The sequence below is a fragment of the Drosophila virilis genome, chromosome X (assembly GCF_030788295.1).
Source record: "Drosophila virilis strain 15010-1051.87 chromosome X, Dvir_AGI_RSII-ME, whole genome shotgun sequence".
Lineage (NCBI taxonomy): Eukaryota > Metazoa > Arthropoda > Insecta > Diptera > Drosophilidae > Drosophila > Drosophila virilis.
Window position 1 is genome coordinate 19,175,039 of NC_091543.1, and position 16,891 is coordinate 19,191,929.

The 16,891-nt window shown below is 41.4% G+C and overlaps 4 protein-coding genes across 4 annotated transcripts; 2 read left to right on the plus strand and 2 right to left on the minus strand.

Annotated features, from left to right (window-relative positions):
- Nucleotides 1–6,167: 6,167 nt before the first annotated feature.
- Nucleotides 6,168–8,276, plus strand: Es2 (ess-2 splicing factor homolog). The gene is made up of 3 exons (XM_015170837.3): nucleotides 6,168–6,252; nucleotides 6,641–7,000; nucleotides 7,061–8,276. The coding sequence occupies exons 2-3, from the start codon at nucleotides 6,661–6,663 to the stop codon at nucleotides 8,197–8,199; spliced, it is 1,479 nt and encodes a 492-aa protein (XP_015026323.1). The 5' UTR covers nucleotides 6,168–6,252; nucleotides 6,641–6,660; the 3' UTR covers nucleotides 8,200–8,276.
- Sptr (Sepiapterin reductase) lies at nucleotides 8,190–9,235 on the minus strand. Its single transcript, XM_032439812.2, has one exon. The coding sequence runs from the start codon at nucleotides 9,085–9,087 to the stop codon at nucleotides 8,302–8,304; it is 786 nt and encodes a 261-aa protein (XP_032295703.1). The 5' UTR covers nucleotides 9,088–9,235; the 3' UTR covers nucleotides 8,190–8,301.
- A 1,969-nt stretch (nucleotides 9,236–11,204) lies between these two features.
- LOC6631607 (sepiapterin reductase) lies at nucleotides 11,205–12,556 on the minus strand. Its single transcript, XM_002055688.4, has one exon. It carries the CDS (start codon nucleotides 12,252–12,254, stop codon nucleotides 11,442–11,444), a length of 813 nt encoding a protein of 270 aa, XP_002055724.1. The 5' UTR covers nucleotides 12,255–12,556; the 3' UTR covers nucleotides 11,205–11,441.
- A 1,374-nt stretch (nucleotides 12,557–13,930) lies between these two features.
- Nucleotides 13,931–16,310, plus strand: Cp7Fa (Chorion protein a at 7F). Its single transcript, XM_002055687.4, has 5 exons — nucleotides 13,931–14,261; nucleotides 14,325–14,568; nucleotides 14,633–14,821; nucleotides 15,491–15,576; nucleotides 15,650–16,310. The coding sequence occupies exons 2-5, from the start codon at nucleotides 14,512–14,514 to the stop codon at nucleotides 16,176–16,178; spliced, it is 861 nt and encodes a 286-aa protein (XP_002055723.1). The 5' UTR covers nucleotides 13,931–14,261; nucleotides 14,325–14,511; the 3' UTR covers nucleotides 16,179–16,310.
- Nucleotides 16,311–16,891: the final 581 nt, after the last annotated feature.

Genomic DNA, 16,891 nt, shown 5'->3' on the forward strand with positions numbered 1-16,891 from the left:
GCTCCGCGCGGAGATATGACGTTCCAAAACGACATAATATCTCTGGTAATAGCTTCGCGCTGGAGATATGACGTTCCAAAACTACATAATATCTCGGATAATAGCTCCGCGCTGGAGATATGACGTTTCAAAACGACATAATATCTCGGATAATAGTTCCGCGCGGAGATATGACGTTCTAAAACGACATAACTCCGCGCGAGGATATGACATTCCAAATCATCAGGTTTTTTTCTTCAAAATCGAGGTCGGTGCTAAAATCGAAACTTTTTCGATGATTTTTTTTTAATATCTCGAGTAATAGCTTTGCGCTGGAGATATGACGTTCCAAAACGACATAATATCTCGGATAATAGCTCCGCGCGGAGATATGACGTTCCAAAACGACATAATATCTCGGGTAATAGCTTCGCGCTGGAGATATGACGTTCCAAAACGACATAATATCTCGGATAACAGCTCCGCGTGGAGATATGACGTTCCAAAACGACATAATATCTCGGATAAAAGTTCCGCGCGGAGATATGACGTCCCAAAACGACATAACTCCGCGCGAAGATATGACATTCCAAATCATCAGGTTTTTTTCTTCAAAATCGAGGTCGGTGCTAAAATCGAAACTTTTTCGATGATTTTTTTTTAATATCTCGAGTAATAGCTTTGCGCTGGAGATATGACGTTCCAAAACGACATAATATCTCGGATAATAGCTCCGCGCGGAGATATGACGTTCCAAAATGACATAATATCTCGGGTAATAGCTTCGCGCGGAGATATGACGTTCCAAAACGACATAATATCTCGTGTAATAGTTCCGCGCGGAGATATGACGTTCCAAAACGACATAACTCCGCGCGAAGATATGACATTCCAAATCATCAGATTTTTTTTTTTCAAAATCGAGTTCGATGCTAAAATCGAAACTTTTTCGATGATTTTTTTTAATATCTCGGGTAATAGCTTCGCGCTGGAGATATGACTTTCCAAAACGACATAATATCTCGGATAATAGCTTCGCGCTGGAGATATGACGTTCCAAAACGACATAATATCTCGGGTAACAACTTCGCGCTGGAGATATGACGTTCCAAAACGACATAATATCTCGGATAATAGCTTCGCGCTGGAGATATGACGTTCCAAAACGACATAATTTCTCGGATAATAGCTCCGCGCTGGATATATGACGTTCCAAAACGACATAATATCTCGGATAATAGCTCCGCGCGGAGATATGACGTTCCAAAACGACATAATATCTCGGGTAATAGCTTCGCGCTGGAGATATGACGTTCCAAAACGACATAATATCTCGGATAATAGCTCCGCGCTGGAGATATGACGTTCCAAAACGACATAATATCTCGGGTAATAGCTACGCGCGGAGATATGACGTTCCAAAACGACATAATATCTCGTGTAATAGTTCGTCGCGGAGATATGACGTTCCAAAACGACATAACTCCGCGCGAAGATATGACATTCCAAATCATCAGATTTTTTTTTTTCAAAATCGAGGTCGATGCTAAAATCGAAACTTTTTCGATGATTTTTTTTAATATCTCGGGTAATAGCTTTGCGCTGGAGATATGACGTTCCAAAACGACAAATATCTCGGATAATAGCTCCGCGCGGAGATATGACGTTCCAAAACGACATAATATCTCTGGTGATAGCTTCGCGCTGGAGATATGACGTTCCAAAACGACATAATATCTCGGATAATAGCTCCGCGCGGAGATATGACGTTCCAAAACGACATAATATCTCGGGTAATAGCTTCGCGCGGAGATATGACGTTCCAAAACGACATAATATCTCGGGTAATAGCTTCGCGCTGGAGATATGACGTTCCAAAACGACATAACTCCGCGCGAAGATATGACATTCCAAATCATCAGATTTTTTTTTTTCAAAATCGAGTTCGATGCTAAAATCCAAACTTTTTCGATGATTTTTTTTAATATCTCGGGTAATAGCTTTGCGCTGAAGATATGACGTTCCAAAACGACATAATATCTCGGATAATAGCTCCGCGCGGAGATATGACGTTCCAAAACGACATAATATCTCTGGTAATAGCTTCGCGCTGGAGATATGACGTTCCAAAACTACATAATATCTCGGATAATAGCTCCGCGCTGGAGATATGACGTTTCAAAACGACATAATATCTCGGATAATAGTTCCGCGCGGAGATATGACGTTCTAAAACGACATAACTCCGCGCGAGGATATGACATTCCAAATCATCAGGTTTTTTTCTTCAAAATCGAGGTCGGTGCTAAAATCGAAACTTTTTCGATGATTTTTTTTTAATATCTCGAGTAATAGCTTTGCGCTGGAGATATGACGTTGCAAAACGACATAATATCTCGGATAATAGCTCCGCGCGGAGATATGACGTTCCAAAACGACATAATATCTCGGGTAATAGCTTCGCGCGGAGATATGACGTTCCAAAACGACATAATATCTCGGGTAATAGCTTCGCGCGGAGATATGACGTTCCAAAACGACATAACTCCGCGCGAAGATATGACATTCCAAATCATCAGATTTTTTTTTTTCAAAATCGAGGTCGATGCTAAAATCGAAACTTTTTCGATGATTTTTTTTAATATCTCGGGTAATAGCTTTGCGCTGGAGATATGACGTTCCAAAACGACATAATATCTCGGATAATAGCTCCGCGCGGAGATATGACGTTCCAAAACGACATAATATCTCTGGTAATAGCTCCGCGCGGAGATATGACGTTCCAAAACGACATAATATCTCGGGTAATAGCTACGCGCGGAGATATGACGTTCCAAAACGACATAATATCTCGTGTAATAGTTCGTCGCGGAGATATGACGTTCCAAAACGACATAACTCCGCGCGAAGATATGACATTCCAAATCATCAAATTTTTTTTTTTCAAAATCGAGGTCGATGCTAAAATCGAAACTTTTTCGATGATTTTTTTTAATATCTCGGGTAATAGCTTTGCGCTGGAGATATGACGTTCCAAAACGACATAATATCTCGGATAATAGCTCCGCGCGGAGATATGACGTTCCAAAACGACATAATATCTCTGGTAATAGCTTCGCGCTGGAGATATGACGTTCCAAAACTACATAATATCTCGGATAATAGCTCCGCGCTGGAGATATGACGTTTCAAAACGACATAATATCTCGGATAATAGTTCCGCGCGGAGATATGAAGTTCTAAAACGACATAACTCCGCGCGAGGATATGACATTCCAAATCATCAGGTTTTTTTCTTCAAAATCGAGGTCGGTGCTAAAATCGAAACTTTTTCGATGATTTTTTTTTAATATCTCGAGTAATAGCTTTGCGCTGGAGATATGACGTTCCAAAACGACATAATATCTCGGATAATAGCTCCGCGCAGAGATATGACGTTCCAAAACGACATAATATCTCGGGTAATAGCTTCGCGCGGAGATAGGACGTTCCAAAACGACATAATATCTCGGGTAATAGCTTCGCGCTGGAGATATGACGTTCCAAAACGACATAATATCTCGGATAATAGCTCCGCGTGGAGATATGACGTTCCAAAACGACATAATATCTCGAATAATAGCTCCGCGCGGAGATATGACGTTCCAAAACGACATAATATCTCGGATAATAGCTCCGCGTGGAGATATGACGTTCCAAAGCGACATAATATTTCGGATAATAGCTCCGAGTGGAAATATGACGTTCCAAAACGACATAACTCCAGGCGGAACATATAAGACTTGAAATTTTAGATGTAGGTGCTTCTAGTGCCTGCGTGATAATCGATAACTTACTCAGTTTCCAAGCAATCGATAAAAATCGATATCGATATCGATATCCTATTTTTTGGGCAGTTTTGGTAAATAATAAGAGTTAGAGTCCCCAAACTTGACATATAGCTTCTAAAATAGAATATATATATGCATTTGATGTTGGAAGAAGAGGTATCCCCTAGTCGGGAGCTCCCGACTAGAACCTCTTACTTGTTGGATTTCAAATTTTGCAGTAGCTGGAATTTTTCAGATATTTTTAAAAGATTTCCGCAAAGTTTCTTATCTGCCTATGTTAAGCTCTTTGGCATTCAAATGTTTGGTAAGAACCAGAAAGTCGTCTCTCCTTCAAATATAATCAACTCTTAAGTCGAAGCGGCGCAATTAGTGAGTGTCTACTGTATTTTCTGTGAAGTGTCAACTGCCAATGTGTTTTAAGCTCGAAGCTTCGAGATTTATTTAAGCAAGTCGAGTTTAAGAAAGTCAATATTGAGATACTGTAATATTATCAGCCAGGCTGCCAATTGGGTTTGTAGAAAATTCGATTCGAGTTCGGAATCAGTATTTATTTTGTACATTAAACAAATTTTAAAATCAAAATTTTGACCCAAAATGACCAAATAGGAAGGGGTTACATCATGTTTTTTGTCAAAATGGGGTTCGGATCGAAAATCAACACTTTTTTGATAATTTTTTGGAATATCTCGGCTTAATAACGTCAGATTTTGGAATTTTATACCATTTTAGACTCGTAATTAACAGTACTATCGGTTGGCATCAAGCATTTTAAAATCAAAATTTTGACCCAAATTGACCAAAAAGCAAGGGGTTACATCATGTTTTATGTCAAAATGAGGTTCGGATCGAAAATCAACACTTCTTTGATAATTTTTTGGAATATCTCGGCTAATTAACGTCAGATTTTGGAATTTTATACCATTTTAGACTCGTAATTAACAGTACTATCGATTGGCATCTAACATTTTAAAATCAAAATTTTGACCCAAAATGACCAAATAGGAAGGGGTTACATCATGTTTTTTGTCAAAATGGGGTTCGGATCGAAAATCAACACTTTTTTGATATTTTTTTGGAATATCTCGGCTAAATAACGTCAGATTTTGGAATTTTATACCATTTTAGACTCGTAATTAACAGTACTATCGATTAGCATCTAACATTTTAAAATCAAAATTTTGACCCAAATTGACCAAAAAGCAAGGGGTTACATCATGTTTTATGTCAAAATGAGGTTCGGATCGAAAATCAACACTTTTTTGATAATTTTTTGGAATATCTCGCCTAAATAACGTCAGATTTTAGAATTTTATACCATTTTAGAATCGTAATTAACAGTACTATCGATTGGCATCAAAAATTTTAAAATCAAAATTTTGACCCCAAATGACCAAATAGGAAGGGGTTACATCATGTTTTTTGTCAAAATCGGGTTCGGATCGAAAATCAACACTTTTTTGATAATTTTTTGGAATATCTCGGCTAAATAACGTCAGATTTTGGAATTTTATACCATTTTAGACTCGTAATTAACAGTACTATCGATTAGCATCTAACATTTGAAAATCAAAATTTTGACCTAAATTGACCAAAAAGCAAGGACTTACATCATGTTTTTTGTCAAAATCGGGTTCGGATCGAAAATCAACACTTTTTTGATAATTTTTTGGAATATCTCGGCTAAATAACGTCAGATTTTGGAATTTTATACCATTTTAGAATCGTAATTAACAGTACTATCGATTGGCATCAAAAATTTTAAAATCAAAATTTCGACCCAAATTGACCAAAAAGCAAGTTTTTTGTCAAAATCGGGTTCGGATCGAATATCAACACTTTTTTGATAATTTTTTGGAATATCTCGGCTAAACAACGTCAGATTTTGGAATTTTATACCATTTTAGACTCGTAATTAACAGTACTATCGATTGGCATCAAAAATTTTAAAATCAAAATTTTGACCCAAATTGACCAACAAGCAAGGGGTTACATCATGTTTTTGGTCAAAATTGGGTTCGGATCGAAAATCAACACTCTTTCGATCTTTTTTTGTAATATCTCAGCCAATTAATGTGTTTTTTTTGGTATTTTATACCATTTTAGACTCGTAATTAACAGTACTATCGATTGGCATCTAACATTTTAAAATCAAAATTTTGACTCAAATTGACCAAAAAGCAAGGGGTAACATCATGTTTTTTGTCGAAATCTTTTATGCAATTAACACAAATTAATATATGTATATAGTAAGCTACGATATAATAAATATAATATCAATCCATGTAATAAACATTTTGATAGAAAAAATACATATATGTATGCATATAACATTTCTAAAACATTTTCGAATTAAAATTGTTTTCAAAATTTTAAAGCTAAATAACGGAAACGGAGTTCTCATATTGATGTCTCTAATCTAATGCAATCGATATTGCATCGCAAGGTGCTTACGCGATATTTTTTCAGCAGTCTGGCAGCTTTCCAGCTGACATGTAGTTTGGCAAAAACATTGAGAGTACTATTCCTTGATAATTTTACCATCGGTATTTGAGAAATGGCACTATCGATAATTTAATCATGTATTTATTAAACAAAAACGCATCTCTTACATTTAAAAGTATTCAAAAGTCGGTTTTGTTTATTTATTTTTATTACATCACACTGTGGTAGTTTATCATTTCAATTTGAAAGTGTTCCCCAAAGTGCACTATCGACATAACTCGCTAACTATCGGTAGCAGCAAAATTGATAACCATCAATATTATCGATGTTTTGCCAGCTCTAGTTTGTTTTATTTGTTTTTTTTATAATTAACCAACGTTTAACACCAGCTAAAACGGTGTTTAATATTATGGCCAATGCAGCGAAAACGCAAAGCCCAACGGATGGTCGGACCGCAGAAATTGCCACAGTGCAAAACACTGAACTGGCGGAATTTAAGCATCCACTTCCTAGCAGTGGCGAACGTCGTAAAATTAAACCCAAAATCTTAACTGAAGAGCGCTACATTGAGGAGATGTCCAAAATTATTCAGCGTGACTTTTTCCCCGATTTGGAACGGCTGCGCGCCCAAAACGACTACCTCGACGCAGAGTCCCGCCGTGATTTTTTACTAATGGCTGAAATACGCGCGCGCTACAGTCTGGGTCGTGCTTACGGCAATGGGAGCAGGCGCAATAGTCGTAATAATGGTAAGTTGCTTACCTTACCAGTTGCAAAGTCACTAAACAAGATATTTTTTCGCGTTGCAGCCATGTCACCAGCAACATTCGAAACGCCATTAAGCACAGCCAATGCCTGCCCAACGCCACTTCCGCAAACGCCAAATTCAAGCAGCAGCAGCACCAAGAGCAGCAAAAGTCACAGCCCTGCCGAAGGTGGAGGTCTGGATGCTATTGGACGTAAAATGTCATTGGACTCGTTTCTGCAACACTACACCAGCGAGGACAATCAAAGCTTTCAGGAAATCATTGAGACGGCCGAGTTGAAACTGCGACAGAAGTACTCCGTGCTATACAATCATGAACAGCTTTCCGCTGATCAGCTACATCAATCACTCATGCTGCCCAGCATTGAGCAGCAGTTCGAGGAACCCGATCCGTTGCGCAAAATCCAGACATGGAAATACACCAACATGAACTCTGTTATGTATGTGCCCGATGGCGTTGAAGAGACCGAACAGGAAAACGTTCAACAGGCCGAACGCAAGCAGGCCATTCGGCACAACGCCACCAGACTGCCAACTACATCCCAGCCCGAAACGCAAGCCAGCAATGCAGATGGCAGTGTAAGTGCAAATGCAACTGGTGAAGAGGCCAGCACGGGAACGCCACGCATTCGGGGTTTCGATTTGCTGCGCTCACCATCGCCGCGTCCCGGCCAGGCATTTTCACCTATTATGACCTGGGGAGAGATAGACGGCACGCCTTTTCGCCTGGATGGCGGCGATACGCCGCTACGCAACATGCCCGGACCCTCGTTTCACATCAATGAGAACTCGCGCAGAGAGAATATTGCTATTGCTCTGGCCGAAAAGGTCAGCGAAAAGATGCGCAACCAAAAGCAACAGGCACTGAACACGGCAAGGCGCAACATAGGATCGCCTTTTGTGCGCTCTAGCATGGAGCGTCTAGCCAGCATGTCGCCAGCTGCGCGACGCCTTGCCACGGGCAAACTGGGCCTACGCACTCACACACCCTTAATGACACCATCGCCGGCAATGCGCAAGCGCAAGATCACACCCAACGTGGTGCGTACAACGCCATCGAGCACTGGCAAACATACTCCGGCTAAGGGTACCACCACGCCCATCGATACCGGCTCCACTCTGACGGATGACTTGCTGAATATACCAGCAAAAATACGAAGCGCAGCGGCCGATTTCTTTTAGCAATCTAAACTATTGTAACGAGTTGTTTATTTGTATTTAATTAATGTAGAATATTGTAAAATCCATGAACCGGAAAACTTAAGAATTTATATTTGTATTGGCCTAATCTCGGTAGTCCACATGATCGCCCGATTTGAACTTTTGTGCGCGCAACACCTGCAAGAACTTGGACACTGTCTGCTGTGGCGTGAGCATAGTCTTGGATTCGCGTTGCTCCTTAAATGCAGCCGCCAATGCCGGATCATGTGACTCCCTCTGCACCTGGAGCGTCATCTGTGTGTCAATAACGCCGGGCGCATAGTTTAGCACCAACGTATCCGTCGAGGGCTCCTCTAGCGCCAGCACACGGAAATACATCTCACGGGCCGCCTTCACCGTACAGTAGTAGGCCATTGAAGAGAATGGCTCCAGGGCCGCCAATGTACTGAGATTCACCACCAATTTGGGAATGCCGGCAAAGACTCGCATGAATTCCGAGTTTAATGCCAGTGCCGAGAACAAATTGATATGATAATACTGCTCCAGTATTTTAGTGTCACCCAGCTCCCTGGCATGCTGTGAGGTGTCGCCCAGCGTGCCCGCATTGTGCACGACAATGGCACGCTCAAACTCATTGCAACCATTGACCGGCAATGTTTTATCGAAAATGCGCCTAAAATCGTTGGCAGTGGCTGTGGCAAGCTCCAGCGAGCACGAATGCACGTCCAGTTTGGGACGATCCGCCAGTATGGATGCTTTTGTCTCCTGCAGCAGCGGTTCACTGCGACCGAGCAATACCACCACCGAGCCTGTGGGCAATAACTGACGCGCCAATTGCTCTGCCAGCTCTCGGCCAATGCCGCGCGAAGCGCCCGTCACCAGCAAATAAGTGCGCTGCTCCAGATTCATGGTGAAAGGCAAGAGTATATTAAACAGAGTCCAAGCACAGCGTCAACAGTTGGTTGCAGGTTTATGACTGGCTACTTAGGGCAGCTTCTTGAAAGCTATGTCGAAAGCTTTGAAGTGTTCGTATGTATTGGTGAGTGTGTATATACAAGTTTTTAGTGTCATTTATATGTATGTGTGTGTGTGTGTGTGTGTGTGTGTGAGTGTGTGGCTGTCAATTTTTTTGTATGGGGTTAAGACACATGTTAGTTTGATGTTCGTATCAAAACTATGTATTTATGAATATTGCTGATTGATGAAATCGCTTGCGATTGTAATTAATTTTTGTTTGCCTTGCTAAGCTTTAAGTTTGGCAACTTTATTGAGCTTTTGCTTAAACTCATGCAAGTTTTTCTGCCCGGTTTTCAAAGCGCTTAACAGCTTTGAGATTCGCTTGGAATGACATCGACATAAAAAGGTTATCGGCGCTACATGTTGTTCGCATTTAAATGATAATTGTTTATTAATTGTCGCGCTTCAGATCGCATTATAAAATACAAGTAAATGAATTTAAATATGTAGCTGCCGCTTATCAATTACCCCCGCCCGGAATGCAATTCCAACTTGTCAAGGTCAAACAGCTCTAGTATTGAATGCATCAAGCAAGACTCAAGATGCAGGTCATTCACGCCGTAATAGAGAGAATCTTCAGATCAAAACAGATTTTTAAAATTTTAATCGATAGCAATATTATTGATAACTTTACCATATTTAATAAATATATAACCTATATTCCTTGTGTACTAAATAAATATATAAATATAAATATAAGAAAGCCAACATGTTTTTGAATAAAACAGTGCTTATATAATAAGAATAAAATATGAGCTTTGGACTAGAAGAGATGTGTTTTTTTTTATTAAATAATAATCATAAAAAAAACAACAGGAATTGAGCTTGTTTAGCTAATAAAACCAAAGCTGAATAATTATGATCGCTTGACACCCAGACACACAAACCAATTAAACAACAAAGTGTTTATTACCCCAGATTACGAGATCATTTCACATGCATACATACAATGTTTGCATGTAACGCACCGATTTTGTATTTAGGAACATAATCTGTTCCCGATAGACTCAATATACACTATAATTATGACGGCATGGGTCATTTGCCTCGCATATTAATTACAGCAACATTGTTGCCGGGCCGGCGATCGTGATTGGGTCTTATCAGTGATATAGCTGTGTCGCTTCGAAATTTTACGCTGTTTTGTGAATGGTCAATCGACGACATTAGCGATAAGCTTTGAGTCATTCCCTTGCGGGAGAGCAAAACAGAGAAGAGAAGGGGGACAGGGATACAATTCTCTAATAGCCCATTTACACTATCGGAATGTTTCTCGTGCGAAACTTTTGTTGCTATCTGGCAAGCATATAAATAACGGATATTAAAGCTTAATTTTCAGTTGATTTCATTACAAAATATCGATATTAATCAGCTGTTCCACATCTAGCAGCAGAGTGACCAGCCTGCTATACAAAAAAAATTCAAATAATTACGTTATAACCCAAAACTAATAGCGAGTATATTGGAGTTGTGTAGTCTCTGTCTGTCTGTCGGTATAAGTAAAATTCATTAGACTCTTTTAGAGGTAGAGACTCTTATCTTGGAATATGTACTCATGTATTTTTCCCTGCCACGCCCACCAGGAGGCGGTTGAAACATGTTAATCTAAAATCTAGCACAGTTTCAGAGCCAAGTGCTTTTGATAACCCGCCTAAAGATGAAGCTATTGCGGCGCACCCTCACAAAACTCAATATTCGATATTTTCTGACGTCACAGTTTGACAGCCATTGCTTTCGGCTTACGATCCGAAAATCAAACAGTTTTTTTTTTTACTGATTAAAGCAGCGTTCAGTATGATCATACAAATCTCAGTTGACTTTGTTGGATTGCAATCTAATCTCTCGCTAAAGTCTCCCAATCAAATAGCCCACATTTAGATTATCGTGAGTATTTCTTCCCGATTAATTAGGGGCCAATGTGAATCAGAAATGATATTTGGAAAGCCTGAGGAAAATGTTCAATGAAAGGTAAGGTCCCTAAGGTATACCCCCATTGATAATATATAAGAAAAAATAGATGATGTTTTTTGTGTTTCGTTTTCGTGTGTTTCGTTTGCGTAGCACGCACATTGTACCGTTAGTCGCACGAGGGTCATCAGCCAAATTTTATTCAATTCCGTTTTCATTAGCACAAAATCTTGATCAATATCGTCAGCCATGTTAACATGCTTGTCTGCAGCAGTGCGTGCCAGTGCGAACCACCTCCAATGCCCAAGTGGATGCACAGACCACGACTGCATTGCTACTCATAAAAAGAAGGTGTCATAGTAGTCGACATCATGACCGGACACAAAGGCGGTCTCCTCCAGAATGTTGATCAGCTTGAGTGTTGACTGCAGCGGCTGGACGCGTGGCAGTTCCTGCTGCTCTTGATCGGACATCACCAGCAGCTGCTCTGGGTCCACAATATTGCCGTTCACATCGCACTGGGTTTCATGCGTCTTAAACAGACCAGGCGCATAGCTGAGCACATGAACATTGGCGCGCGCCTCCTCCGAAGCCATCGACCGGAAGTACATGTCACGGGCCCGCTTGCATGAGCAGAGCAGCGTGCTGTACACCAGCGGACGCACCTGCAGCGATGAGGTCACATTGATCGCCAGCTTCTCGATGCCCTGCAATGCGACGGAGTTCAGCCAGCGTTGATTCAGTGCCACCGGTGCGTACAGCTGATGCTGCACATAATCGATCCATGCCTCTGCCGTTTGCGGCTCCAGCAGCGTATGGGTGGCGCTGTCACCCTCATTGTGCACCAAGATTGAGCGCTCGAAAGCAAAACCTTCGCTTTGAGCCAAGACCTGATCCAGCAGTTGAACCCCATTGCTGTGCCGCTCATTGAGAAGGCCAGTGACTATCTGGATCGCATCTGGTTGCAAATGATCCTTTAAGTGCTGCTCCAACGATTCCAATCTCTTTTGGCTTTCGTCCAGTAGCAGCGCCACCGAGCCGACTGCCAAACGGCTGCATAGCTCCTGGGCAAGCGTCTCACCAAGCGGATTCGAGCTGCCGCTCAGCACCAGCAACGTGCGCGCATTCAAATCCATTCTCTTTGCCGCCATATTGAGTTTGAGTTTGGGTTGTTCAGGAACAGGGAATCCAACTGCTGATCTTGAATAGGATGTAGACTGTGCTGTCTGTGCTGGATGCTGTTGCGCCCACTTGCGATTGTACAACTGTACTAAACGAACTGCTCTGCTCCAGGCTGACTGGTAGACTCTGCTCCAGCTGATAAGCAGGCTATTAACCACGTGTACTGAATGCGAATTTATAATTGAAAATCAGACTGAAGCTGATATTATTTCAAGTCGACTAAGCGCCGGACACTATCTGCTGCTGCTGCTGCTGCTGTCCGCCAGCGATGAATCTTTCCGTGTTTGCTATTCTGAAATCGGCAAACCGCGCGCCTCGCACTTTTATACTGCTCCCGCCTGGCGATAAGGTGATTGACACTGTTGACTGTATTTCCCATTGATTCTGTTGCCGTGCGCATCCATTGCGGGCCTTGGGCATGACCATTTGTAATTAACCAACTGGGACACAATCGCGTAGAGCACGCGCTCAGCAGCTGATCAGCGTCTGGGCTGGTCATCGTTGGATCTGTCTTAAGGCATATCATTTGGAAGCTCTGGACCAGTTTTCCGGCCCAGACAAATTGGCACTGATTGGGTAGTAAACAATAAACTGAAAAGAAAATACGGTTACGAAATTTCCACTTATCAGGCTGATGCCCTGTAATAGATAATAGACATTCCGACTTTATTTTGTATAAATAAATAAGTTATTATATTGATGATTATAATATTGTTGCACATCCTTGAAGATTTCAACATGCTGATAAAACTGAATAGAAATAACTAGAATTAAAAAAAAAATAGGGTATGCAGCTTTCTCATAGTTAGGTACATAAATGAATAGGATCTTTGCCAAACTAAACGTGTGGGACTTATATAGTTACGTTCTATGACCCTAGCCTAGCTGTGCTTATTCATTCACATATAATCATGTTACAAGATCTATTATAGTTTTTGTATTATTTAATCTGAAATAAGCAGGCTATTATATCAAGAACTCTTAATTAAACATGTGTCATATATTTCTTTATGCGTTACAATTAAGCCGCAAAAACATGTTTCCAGCACCATATTTAATTCTTTCTTATAAAACATTTCTGTATATTCTGTATATACAGTTGTGGACATAATTGTTGTGACTATGATAAAGTTATAGGAAATATCGACAAATTGTGTAAAAACTAATATTTTCTCGTTAAAATATGCCGCCGGCTGTATATTTATGCACATGTATTTGCATTTAGAAAGAAAAATCATAGAAATTGTTTTCAAATTTGAAACGTACATTAAACGTGATTTACGCTGCGCATATTCGATTACGGCGATAACAACTGATATTTGCGCTTATCGATAAACACAATATGCAAGCATATACACACACATGCACATACATACACATGTATATTTCTATGCACGGATGTGTCTGTGTAATATTTAAAAACACGTAATTTCCCATTTTGTATAAACAAATCAACATCGCATATTTTCAATCTCGTCTGCGATTCTAAATATTCACAAAAATTAGGTCAATGGCCTAATTTGGCTACATGGACCAATCGAAATGGAAGACCCTGACGTTGACCCAAATTGATGGCGGGAGAATTGGGAACGCAGCGCAAATCGGACGAAGTGTTCAAAATGCTTTAGTTTTTGCACAACTTTCATTGTTAACTTTTTTGGCTGCGTCGACGACGACGTCGACGTCGCTGACAGAGACAACGCGAGCAGCACCAGCGATATGAATTTCATGGAATTTGCCAAGTTTTGCGCGGTTTTGTTTATCACCACATCCCACAACATCATCCACTTGTCGCTGGCCGCTCGCCGTTGGGTCATTGGGCACGTGCAGCCGCCAAGCGAAAGCACCGATGCACCTGAACCGAAAGCCTTATGTGCTGCGGCGGCGACCCTGGCGCGTAGAAATGAGAAAGTGTCCCTGCCCGATGCTGGAGCTAGCGATGCCAAATTTCATTTAACTCGAATCGCAGACAACAGGTATAGACAATAAGAATGGCAATCATAATACAAGTAAAAACAACGACAAATGTTACTACACAGCAACAACAACGACGTGCGCTGAGCTTTAGATCTTGGGTATAAAACGTGTGGGTCGCTGCGGTGTCAATTCAAACGTTTAACGAGCGCAGAGCAGCACGCGACCGATAAGAGGAGTCACCCACAGTAGCAGCATAATAACAATAATATTGCCTTAACAACACCAAGCACCAGCACCAGCAACACTGAGATGCACGCCTGTAAATTAATGTTGAGTTTGCTGCTGGCGCTGCTGTGCAGCGAGGGCGTAAGTAGCTGCAATTGGCATATCTAAAATCGAATGCTTCAATTATGATTGGATCTATTTGCAGCTGCTGGCGGCCTGTGTGTGCTCGGAGAAGGGCACCGATTACTGTCAGAGCTGTCAGGGACCGACCATAGTGCGCCCGAAGCCCCGCTATTATGAGCCCAGCGAGGTGAACCTGTCGCCCATTGGTGACAATTGCTGGTGCAGCAAGCAGCTGATCGAACCCGCCCAGCTGCCCAAGACCTGCGGCAAAGTACGTGAGCTTTTTCAATATGTGCACGCGTTTAACAATCTGTTGAGCCGCCGCATGCTTGAGGGTGCCATCGAGGCCAAGACTTTGGCGGCACAACGTCTGGCCGAGCGGCTGCAACGCTTGGAGCATGCGGACTGCCACAAGCGGCGTAGCGTTCACATGGTTCCATCTGCGAGCTATGGCTACGGCCTGTGACTAATCCAGTGTCTAACAAGCTTAATCTTAGATTTATGAAACACAACCCAGTAGACCTTAAAGACTAGTATATATGCATGCCCAGTAAAACCCAGCACATTAATTCACTAATATATACAGACATACATACATGCATACTTAAATTCGCACACCTGCATACATCCTCTGTAATAAGAGCAAAAGCCATCGTTGAGCATTGTTTCCGCATGCAAGCGCTATCAACGCACAAATGTGTGCAGCAATAGGCCAATAGCAAGAACGTTGGGCTTGCAACATCATCAGTATCGTCATCATTGGCAAGTGTACCAGAACATCATCATCATCGTCACGAACATCATCATTCTCGTGGACTTGGGCATCGCTGGCGGCTATGTCATCATTATCATCCCGTACGTGCGCCAAGCATCAACAATCTACTTGCAATGATAGAACTCAAACTCAATTCGATACCCAAAACTCTCGTCATTTCCACAGAAACCGCCATGCAAACCCACCTGCGGCTGCCAACAGAGCGAAGATAGCAGCTACAGCAGCTCCAGCACCAGCTCCACTTACGATAAGTAAGTAACGAATCAACCGATCCTCTAATCATCGCTTGTTTTGCTGTGACCATTAACAAAAATGTTACTTTAGCATTGGCTATGCGGCTGAGAAGGCTCAGGATGATAGTGCTCCCGCCGATCCCATAAGCGTCAGTCTGGCCGCCCAGGCTGGCAAGGCTATCAATGTGCCCGAAGCAAAGCTAGCATATGGCTTCGCCCAAAAACCCGTGGATGGGCAGCAAAAGGTTTTCTTTTCCAATGTGCCCGAGGAAAATCTGTTCAAGCTGAAAAGCGATGTCATCACTCTGAAGAAACGCAACTATGCGGCCAAGGAGGAGGAAGAGGAGGAATACATTGAGGAAGAGGAGGAAAAAGCCTCCGATGATGATGAATCGGCGCCACAGTTGACATATAAGCAGCTTGGCTACATTACCGAACAATTCAAGAATCCCAAATTTAAGAAGATCAGCTCCAGTAAATCCACATACAGCGTAAAATCCAACACCGATAGCTACACTAAGGTGGGCGGACGAGTGTCTGTCGATTGCGGTTTCAAGCCCGGTCGCGTCACATCCTATCGCAATGCACGTCGCCAGGAGCTGGATGGCAGCTATTATTAGACAGTATAAGCTCCGCCTGTAAATAATTGTATATGTATAGGAGGGATAGATGGATTGATGTATGATGTATGTATGTTTTAGTTAGCGTTTAAAATCTATTTAAATACACAAACATTGCAAATGTAATAGAAATGCCTACAAGCTTTTATTTTATATATGTATCTTAGTGATATGGAAGCTCTGCTGAAGCTGATGGGCCCAAGTGTCATATAAACCTGGCCAGTAATATGATATCGAAACATTATTATTTTAACTTATAAAACATTATAACTTTTATTTCGACGTCAAGACTGCAATCAGTTGAATGAAACAAAAAATGAATACCAGGTAAATTTGCAATAAGCAAAGAACACGATTAAGTGCTCAGTTTTATCAGAATTTTTTAATTTTTTGCCCTAAAAGTATACAACACAGAGTGTACACAAAGTTGCATATATAAAAACGTGCTCTTTTTAATACATGCATCCAAAATCGCCTTTTAACGAGCGAAATTTGAATTATTTACGTTTGGGCGTATGGTTGACCAATCGATATATCGATTTATCGATAGGTCAACGTTCAAAAACGGCGCTTGCAAATGAAAGCAGTGCAAAGTGATTTGCAAATCAAACAATTTAAATATTATTTTACTGCCCCTAAGCCCAAGTCCAAGACTTGATTCGGCACTGAAAGCAACGTATGCTGGGAACATGACTTTTGTCAGAAAACATCGC